At 40.6% G+C, this 10,397-nt stretch overlaps 2 protein-coding genes across 3 annotated transcripts; both read left to right on the forward strand.

Moving 5' to 3' along the window:
- Positions 1-213: 213 nt before the first annotated feature.
- LOC128257712 (protein rogdi) lies at positions 214-6,522 on the forward strand. Its single transcript, XM_052988860.1, has 8 exons — positions 214-380; positions 1,109-1,233; positions 2,002-2,135; positions 2,537-2,608; positions 2,689-2,820; positions 3,795-3,952; positions 4,023-4,353; positions 5,398-6,522. The coding sequence occupies exons 1-8, from the start codon at positions 370-372 to the stop codon at positions 5,464-5,466; spliced, it is 1,032 nt and encodes a 343-aa protein (XP_052844820.1). The 5' UTR covers positions 214-369; the 3' UTR covers positions 5,467-6,522.
- Positions 6,523-6,620: 98 nt separating this feature from the next.
- On the forward strand, positions 6,621-10,152 carry LOC128257710 (3 beta-hydroxysteroid dehydrogenase/Delta 5-->4-isomerase). Of its 2 annotated transcripts, none has more exons than XM_052988856.1 (4): positions 6,621-6,720; positions 8,208-8,576; positions 8,919-9,194; positions 9,463-10,152. In XM_052988856.1, exons 2-4 carry the CDS (start codon positions 8,246-8,248, stop codon positions 10,068-10,070), a joined length of 1,215 nt encoding a protein of 404 aa, XP_052844816.1. In that variant the 5' UTR covers positions 6,621-6,720; positions 8,208-8,245; the 3' UTR covers positions 10,071-10,152. The 2 variants fall into 2 exon arrangements, with proteins under 2 accessions (XP_052844816.1, XP_052844817.1); XM_052988857.1 differs by lacking the exon at positions 6,621-6,720 and adding an exon at positions 7,736-8,151.
- Positions 10,153-10,397: the final 245 nt, after the last annotated feature.

Raw genomic sequence — 10,397 nt, forward strand, 5'->3', positions numbered from 1 at the left:
TTTATTAAATAATTATTATGCTCTTACCACCTGCTGGGCAACAAGTTGACTTCTTGTGGCTTGTAGATTTGCGAAGAGAAGCCGGTCGAAGAAAGCTGCCTGGCCGAAAGCTCCCGTCTTAACCACGTTAAGTCTACAAGTCTACAAAACGAGCGTTGGCTCGTCATTCAGATGGTATTTTATACTGCTGAGTTGAGCGCTGGGCGTCGAGCGTCGAACGTCGTACCGCTTCCGCCGTTAATTGAGTCCCCTAAATTAAACTATCCGCGAGTTTTCCGCTTTTTACAAAAAGAGTCTCGTGATTCGCGGTTTGCGATTGATAAAAAAAAAGAGGCTGGTTGTCCAGTGGATATATAATATATATTCAGTATGCCGCAAAGGTAAATAAAGTGCCTGGCTGTACCGTTATTTATATAATAACAGTAACAAAATGTGTTTGTTTTGGCCTATTCGGTGTGTGGCCAAGAATCAAGAATGCGAACGTGTTAAGAGCCGCAAAGCCACAGCCATTGGCCATGTCAATAAAATTTATGATGGCATAAAGCGTTTTTTTTTTGGAAGGCACCTACCTACCTGCCTTTCATCGATGTTCTCTTTTGGCCTTTTCAGCTTTCTTGACATTGGCTTATCAAATAAATTATAAAACTAAATTGGACCTGATAAAGCAGTTGTAAATTGTGCGTGTGTGAATAGAGTGTATAGAGTGCTTTAAGTGTTTGTGTGTGTTTGCGGCGATCGTCAAGTTCGCTTGATAAGCGCTTTTTTTTTCGTGGGTTTTTGTAATTTCAGCCATGGTTGAAAACGAAAGCCATTGCCACCGGTTTAGCGACACGCGCTGCAGTGAATCGAGCGGGGATTTTTTAGCGGGCAATACGGGAAAATTCTGCAGCTCAGCGGCAGAAACCAGACGCCAACGTCAGCCGGCTGTGACGTGAGTCACAACAATGGCCCACCAATTAGCACTTGACTTTGAATCAAATCAAGCCGAAATCAGTCGCAAGCAAACACGATAACGAAAACCACAATTGTCCGATCCGGAGGGCAAACAAAACGCGTGTAATTCGCGACTCGCCAAGACTAACCGGAATGTCTTTCTGTTTCTTTGAAGTCCCACCAACAACTGGTCGTTCCAGCCACTTCATCGCCAGCGGAGCAGCAGCGGATATCCCCAGCATGTCCTTAATACGGTGCCGGAGACCGCCGTGCTCACCACGCCCCCGCCCACGCGAAAACGTATGTAACATTTGAATTTGGCGCTCTAGAAAGCAGTGCTGCAAGCAGCTAACAGCGGTTGTTGTGCTGAGAAGCTTTATCAATATTTTGGGGCAAAGAGGGAAGAGAAATGATACTCCAGAAGTATCAGCCAATTTTTTTTGTTTATTTTCCTCGGTTGGTTCATTATTATCAAGGTTTGAGTGGCCTAACAGCACTCATTTAACAGGTCTCTGTTACGAAATTCGCACGCTTCGCAACACTGTTTCGAACGGTATTTTTGGCAGGGCTACCAGGCTTGTAGTCTTATATTCAACTAGTAAGAAATATGTGTTCAAATAAATATCACGTTTAGATATTTGAACAACAGATTAGAGCTATATTCACGAATATAATAGTAAACTAAAATCTTAATTTGCTACAAAAAATTTAAAATATTTGTGACTAAAAAGAAAAGTTTATATTAAATCTTGAAGTGAAAGTTATAATTAATAACATGACAATTATTTATATAAATCACTGTTAATAAAGCTTTCATAAATAAAACACTTAGTTATCATGATGTACACTTTAATTAGCATCTGTGATTCTCTGTGCTTGATATTTAAATAATCTTATAAATCTTACAGTTAAATTGGAAAACATCTTTTTCGAATTACGCGGGCACTCACTGCGGTCTAGTATAAAATGGTATTTTTTAGGACTTTGCTCAACTCCCAAATTCGCTAGCACTTGGCAACTCTGCTTTTAATTAAACAACAACAACTGAAATAAAAACAAAAATTACAGCGCTCACAATACAAATTGCTGGCGTTGCTTCAGCGGAAAGCGGACACAAGCGCAGATTTTTAGCAGCGCGGAAAAAGCCGAAAAGCGCGATGAAAATGCTCGCGGACACGGAGCGTGAGGAAGCCCTCAATTTGGTGAGTTTTTGCGATGGCTTAAACTATGTGAATCCATGACAACGGCATTGCAGCAACAAAAACAATAACAACCGTTTGCCAAAAAAAAGCGATTAATTTGACCCTCTGTATATTGGCTAATTGATTATCGATTATCGGTCTCTTGTTCTGTTTTTCATGCTTTTCCTGCATTTCCCACTTTTCCGCCGCCCCCGCACACTCTCGGTATTATTGATTTGTACACGGAACGTGCTTTGTTTGATGGCGCTATCGCAAAAATACCACATACACCGACGCACATATATAATCTCTGGCTGGCGGGACGGGACCACGAAATACAAATACGGAACACGAAAATATGCAAACCCAAACCCACACCCACACCCAAACCCAAATCCATACACCCATTTCCACTCCCGCAGCAAATTGAGTTTGAATGGGTGCTGCGACAAGAGGTACACGCGATACTGAAGCAACTGCGGACCATTCTGGTGGTAAGTACATATATTCGGATTAGCCTTGTACAAACTCCAGCTCAGATATCGCTAATTCAACCTCTATTGTAACCCCACAGGAATGCGCCCATCGGTTTCCGGTGCCCCTGTACGAGAACGAGGGAAAGAAGACTGAGAAGTTCATACTCACCGTGTCGCCCGATCAGCTGAAGGCCGTGCTAACGTTAACGGGTGATGCCATCACCCAGGCTGTAAGTGCCGAAATCCCCTTAATAAAAATGGGCCAACACCCATAATCACTAAGTTCCGCAGAAGAAGCTATGTCTATACAGTACAACAGGTCGAAGGAAAGTTATAGAACCTCATCACATGAACAGGTTAAATCAGCAGACAAGACTGTAGCTCCCCGAAATAAATGGGAAGATCACAGCTAGTTAAAGCAATGCCTTAATATCTCCTTTTGTTACGATGATTCAGTGCTGGGGCAGATTGTAGCTCCCCTTAAAGTGTCGGGAAATACCCCTTCTTGTTCCCCCACGCGAACCAATAAGAAAGTTTTCATAGAACCTACAGTTCTAGAAATAATATTAAAATTGGTGACAAAAACCCTTCGGTTGAAATTTGTTTCTGTGCCATGCCTGATTGAGAAATTTAACTTCAAAACTGACTGTAAATAACAAAAAACCGACAAGCATTCCTAAACACAAAATCTTGGATTATCGACCTTAGACAGTTGTATTTGCGATAGGAAAATCGTATTTCCGTGTTGTTGCAAATATAAAATTGATTTTTAGAAATTTTTAAAAAATGGAGCCGTTAAATTCTAACTCAAGTTCTAGTACAGCTCAATTCTCAATTCAATTAATAAACACTTAATCATTTCCTTATGTATAATATTACGCCATTCGGAATATAAGTAAAAAAACTTGAATAATCAACTGATTACAATGTTAGTGTTTATTACTTTTTGCCTAGCTAGATTTCATGTAAAATTTATTTAAAATCCACTGAACATGGCGTAATTTATTTTTTCAGAAGTACAAAATTACATAATTAATGAGAAATAATTGCAATAATTAAAATTTGTATCGCTACTCTACTACTACAATTATTAGAAACAAGCTAAAGCTTTAAGATTTATTGTTCTTTTCTTAGTATTTTTACCAAGATTACATTACCTTTTTCTCGTTTCATAACAAAACTAATCTGCAATTATCTTTTCCAGGATATTAGCTTTAAGCTGTGCAAGGCCCCGAGCCAAACGCAACGTACCTCCATCACACATGACTCGCCCTGGAAGCTGCAGCAGGTCCAGGATGCCGCCAATCATCTGCAGACCGCCATTAATCACATAGACGACGTCGACGACTCTTATCACTTCAAGTGAGTCACGTTCTGCTTTGTATGAGCATCGCCAATCGAGGTTATAAATATACAAATGTACTTCCCACAGAACCTCCGACGAAGTGCTGCATGTGATAGGCAACATTCTGGACGCACTGCAACGCGGCAGAAACAGCCTGCTGGTGCCCAAGAAGAAGCCCATCGACGAACTGATCAAGGGGCGCAATATGAAGTCGCTGGTGCCCAATCTGCCCGAGGATCTGGCTGTTAGCTTCTACCTGCAGAGCCACAAGCTGATCATTGCCGTCTACCAGCTGTTGAACAACCAGGGCACCATGCGCTTCGACTCCCGCCAGGCGGAGGCCTCCGTCCAGTGGCTAAACGATGTGCTACTGCTGCTGATGAATGGCCAGAAACTGTGCCAGCAATTGAAAGACAAGGTAAGTCGCAGGTGGAGCACCGGAAGTGGGCAAAAGAACGTACGATTTGTGTGACTGCACACAATACAGAAATCTTGTAAAGGCGGTTAGAAAGGCAGGCACCAATAAAAAATAATGAAAACTTGTCAGCTCATTAGCATTCTGTAAATATAATAGGCTTCATCACAAAGGGTAAACAATTTTTGATATACAGACAGACTGTCTATGGTCCATTTTTATTTAGAATTTATGGGTTGTATATCATATTCGCTCCTCCCATTTACAAAAAAAAAAAAGAATACGAATGCTCTGCGGGTTAGAAGTATACACAGAAAAAGTCAATTATTTCCTGGTAAAACAACAAATGTATTTTTCTTGCCTACACGGAAACCAAATTAATGTTTGGAGAACGGGGAAAAAACCTCAAATAATTTTGATTTAATTACAAAAGAACTGTCTTAAAAATTGTGTATAATGGAAAAGCGATTTGAGTAAATTATCTATTTATTTGCTTTAAATTTGTTCATATTTTTGTCAATTAATAATTTAAAGCAGAAAGTAATCTATTTTTGTATCTTTCAATTATTTTTTATTAATCATAAAACATAATACTTTCGCGCAGTATATCTTAGGAAGAGAGATATTTTGGTTCTTGAGAAGATCAAAATTGATCTATCATTTTTAGGTCAGAACAATTCGTAAGTGCTTAGGAATTACTTCCCGCCCACACGATTATTTGTACATGAAACACACCCACCGAAGTTATGACTATTTTTGAATTAGCCGGCACTGATAAGGCGTCTGCTCTTGAACTGATATCACGCCGCTTCGCATCGACGGAGCACATGTGCCGAGAGTCGTAGATGTTGTCCCATTTTCCGCACCCACAAGATGCTGCCAAGTTTTATTCGGTTGCTGGCCAATTGCCAGGGCCACGCTGCAGTTCTTGACTGTGACGCAAGTCGGCAATTAATGTGGCCAATATGGGGATTGGCACAACTACGGCAAATATGGGGGAGTGAGTTGTGGGTGTATTTTTAATTCCGTATTTCAACTCTTTCGCAGATATCTGTGTTTTCGGTGTACAAAGATTTCACAGTTGGCTCGCGTTCGCCCTCAGCGCTTTCCTATTGAGATGAGGCGGCATCGGGATCGGGAACGGATACTTGATGGATAGCAACTGTGGAGCGGCGACAGAAACAATAACAACAATAATAGCTAATAAAGAACCGTACTTGTAATAGCGAAGTAAATAATGTTAGTTAAAATGTTGCTACTGGAAACGGCACACCCATAATACCCATGCATACTATACTTTACTATACTATACTATACCATACTATACTATACAACACTATACTACATATAATGAAAAGAGAGTAGTATACATACATCTAGTTAAATGAACACAATCAACATTCATGTTAAATTACGTTTACGTAGAACCTGAGTTCATCGCTTCACGTCACTCCAATTATGCATCAAAATGCATCCAAATAGCATTAGGCTGAGAGTTGAGAAAGGAAAATGTTTGTGAAAACCAATTGTGTTTTGTATGTGTAACTAAATGAAATTGCTAGATAATTATAGTTTATTCGTACGTGTAATTTAATGTATAATACTATGCCCCATTATTTATGATCGCGAAGATGCAATGTAATCCACCAAGTCAGCAGTCAGTCGGTACTTAAAGTCGGTACTTCAACCTATATACACCCCAAATAGGCCTCCATATACCTAAGTACATACGGATGGGGCACCTACATCGGCATTTACATGATATTGTTGTAATAAACCAAACCGAAATGTGAACAGAATTTTTAATTGTACTAATCACCGTTTTGTATTCGTATTCGTAATTGAATATCCGTAATTGTATTCCCCGTACTCGTTAATGGTTAATGGTTAATGGTTAAGCGCGCCTAATCCTAATCTAATCCAAAGTCATTTGTATCAACGGCCTTTACTTCACGTTTACTTTATACATCTACCAGGGAGTTTATAAAGATATAGAATGTTATTGAGAGATGCAACGAAAACAATTACCACTGTACTTATTGAATATAACAATTGCCTAAGCACCCCACTAAATGCATGGGAAAAGAAGACAACTATTTATGTAATCACTAAGCGTACTTACTGTCCACATTCATTTAATTGTTGTTGAATAAATATTACCTTTTACCAAAAGGTCTGTTTTGAAAAGCTTTCGATTTCTCGCGCCAAAAGCGAGATTGCTGCGATCGATAGCAGCGTTAGCGATAGCCAGGCGGTTTGGCAACGCTCGCTTCGGTCTTAGCCAGTCTTGTTGTTTATGGCCAACAATCAGTTTCAAGTCAGCAGGCAAGCGCAAAGGTTTGCTAAACAACAAAGACCCCCCTTCTTCTGGTAAGCGGAAATCCCTACTGATTTATAGTTTGGCTCTCGGACTTCTAGATGCACAAGTGTGGTTAATCTAAGTGGCTGTAATGCCAGACAAAAATGCCAAACAAAGTGTTGACGTGCATGTCGAAATAGACGCGGTAACCAGTTCGCCGTAATTGTTTTGATGCTGTGTTGTAATCTGTAAGCCAGCCCAGCCACAACATTAGCACATTTAGCCATGTTTCTCTTTGTTGTGGTTGCTGCTGGAGTTGCTGGAGCTGCTGGTGTTGCTGATGTAGATGTTGCTGCTGCTACTCTTGTGTTTCGTTTCTTTTTTTTAAGTCTGCACAATGGCCTTAGTTGCTGGACTGCGTCTAATAAAATCAGACATAATTTGACCGTGGCCAAGTAACACACTAAGGGGGGAAAAAGAAATCGAAAGCTGCAATACGAAAAAGTCAATGGACTTTTAGTTACATTTCGATTAAGGACTTTTAAGTTCTTTTTCCCTATCTTTAAACAAGTTTCCCTTCAATCTTTGACCTTTTGGTGTATCTAGTATCTAAATAATAAAAATATATTTTTGTTAAACTGTGATAAGAATTACTAACAAATATGAGCAAAAAAAATAAATAACAGTTTAGAAAATCATCAATCAAAAATCAAATAATATTAAAAACTAATATTGATACGGCTTTTTGAATCCCAAATATCTTTGGCTAAAGAGTAAAACCATTGCTTCTACAAAACATAAATCTTTAGTTGGGAATTTGAGTGTTTAGTTAAATCTATCTTTTCCATTTTTTCTGAATAATTTTGTATCAAAATGGAAGACCCATTTTCAATTAATAGTACAAATATTTTTTCTATGAATTTTGGATGAGTTTGATTTCAGAATTTCTATCTTAATTGTGCTTCCTGGATATCTAGAAATGGTAAATAAGTTCCTTGTTTTATGAATTTTCGCATTGTGTGTTTTTCAACAAAACCAAAAGATATTCAAAGGTTCCATGATTTTTGGCCAGATTTTTTTTTAAAGAAATCTGAAATTGGATTAAAACAACTATTTCCCAAAATTTAGTTAAGCACCCAATTCAATTAGATTTAAAAGCAAAATTTGTTTTAGTGAAAGCTTGGCAAAGGTTTCCTGTAATTTAAAATAGGCAGATTACGTAGAGTATGAAGCAAATAATTCATTTAATCAGGGAAATGTGGACAAGACAAAGTATGAATTAAATACGTACGTATATATAGTAGCTAGCCACCTTTATTAGCGGGCCAGGGCGTCACGTAAGCCGCGCATTTGAAAACGCGCCGAGTCACTCGCAAACCTGCTCCGCTGACCCTCAAAGAAGGTCGCCGGCTGATGATGAGCCAGTTTATGTGCGATATCCAAGTGGCCGGGTTTATGGGGCTGTCAACCATAAAAGCCACTCTGACGGAAACTCCACTTAGGTAGTTAAGTCAGCCAGCTTGCCAGCCCAGCTAACCTGCAGTCGGTGTCGTTGCAGTAAACCCAAAAAGCAGTGCACTTTGACCCCCGGACGCAATGAGCGGCGGCAACAGAAGCGGGCCAACTGAAGTGGTGCTTGTAACCGGCGGCAGTGGATTTCTGGGCCAGCACCTCATCAAGCAGTTGCTGGAGCGGAAGCAGGAGCTGGGCATCAAAGAGATCCGCTCGCTGGACATAGTGCCCTACCGGAACAACATTGGGCATGAGGAGACGACCCTGTTGCGCACCTTTGTGGCCGATATCGCAGGCGATCGGGAGCCCCTCGATCCAATCTTCGCCGGGGTGGACGGCGTCTTCCACTGCGCCGCCTCGGTGAAAATCGAGTACCCGCCCAACTATGACGAACTGGAGCGCGTGAATGTGAAAGGTGAGTGAGTAGATAAAGTGCCACATGGGAAAGGTATCTCGAGACCTAATTTCTTTGATTTAAATGAGCCGAAATACGCTTTTACTACTTTCGGAATCAGTTGAAGTTTCTTATTACAAAACAGAAAATAATAAATATCTTTTCGTTTTTATAATAATCTTTGACAATAATTATTATTTTTTTGCGAAAAATAGTAAATCTCAAAAATAATGATTATGTATTTTTGAGCCAAATATAAATCTTAACAATAATGAATTTGTATAATACCCTTGCTAAGGGTAATACAATTTCAGTCAAAAATTTGACTTTTTATATTATTTTTACTAAACTGCTGTGTTCTAGGCACTCTTGCTGTGGTGGATTTGTGCATTCAGAACAATGTAAAGCGTCTGGTCTACACTAGCTGTACATCCGTGTGTTTTGTGCCCTTTAAGGGGCAAAGTACCTTCTCGGCGGTAATTAACTCGACGGAATCAAAGACAGACACTCCCACGCTGGACAGTTCCACTCTCTGGGAGCAGGACAATAAGTTCCTGATACAAGGATACGCCTCCAGCAAACTGAGAGCGGAAAACATAGTGCTAAACTCAAATGGAGCACCTCTGCAAAACCAGCAAGGTAAGTCTATTTTTAATAATTCTGAGTTTTATTTGGATACTTAGTATATTAGCTTTTTTATATCTTTTATTTATTATTGTTCCATTAGGGGAGCTACCCGAACAGGCTATCTGTTCAATATGTTTATTTACCATTATATTTATAAGGAAAAAGACATTGTATAGATATAGATATAGGTATATAGTATTTTAGATTTTTCGATGCAGTACCCTTTCTTTAATCAAAGAAAACTGAACAACCATATTTTTGCTATGCTAATCCATTGTAGAATACCTGGCCACCAGCGCCATTCGTGCCCCACTGACCTACGGCGAGTGTGATTCGCACTTCATCACGGAGGTCTTTGAATATCTTTCCACCCGGGGATGGGTGTTTCCAAGGATCGCAGGGGTTGGCGGCAAGCAGCAGTTGGTCTACGCCGGCAACGTGGCCTGGGGACATATCTGCGCCTATAAGGCCCTCAAAGTGTCCGACCGGGCGGTGAACGGACTTCCCGTCTTCGTCACCGACGACACGGGCATCAACGATGTGTCCCGATTCGTCCAGAAGATGGCCGTGCTGGGCGAGCGGTTCAGGGTAAGGACCAGCTGGTGGTACGTGCCCCACTTCCTGTTCTTCTTCCTGGCCTTCCTGCTGGAGGCGGTGGTGCGGGTGGCATATCCCTACACAAAGTACCGCCTGCGCTACTCCCTGCGCGCCCTCGCCTCCTACACGTCCTCGATGCTGATGTACAACCGGCTGCGCGCCTCCATCCACATGGACTACATGCCGCTCTACGATCCGGACGAGAGTGCAGAGCGGAGTGCCAAGTGGTATGCCCGCTGGTGGGACGAACGGCAGCAGGCCAAGAAGCTCAAGAAGTCGAAGTCCAGCTGAGCGGCTATCTTGCCGTATTGAGATAGTGTTAAATCCCGATGTCGTGCGTGGACTTTTCCTGCCCTCACTTGATGTCCTGTAAATATCCTGTTAAATAAAATGGTTGTTGTTCGTTGTACCAAATTGTATTTTTGTTTTGCCAACTAGCTAGCAGCTCAAATGTAAGGAAATTGGAATTTAAATTTTCAGCAAACTATCAATCGAGTTATAGAAAACTAGAACGATAGAAATATAACCCATGGAGTGTTTCAAATAATAAATAACAACCCAGTAAAAATCACTTAGACAGCTTATGTTTTTGAACAATGTTCATATTGGTTTATTTAT

The sequence above is a fragment of the Drosophila gunungcola genome (genome assembly GCF_025200985.1).
Source record: "Drosophila gunungcola strain Sukarami chromosome 3L unlocalized genomic scaffold, Dgunungcola_SK_2 000002F, whole genome shotgun sequence".
Classification (NCBI taxonomy): Eukaryota; Metazoa; Arthropoda; class Insecta; order Diptera; family Drosophilidae; genus Drosophila; species Drosophila gunungcola.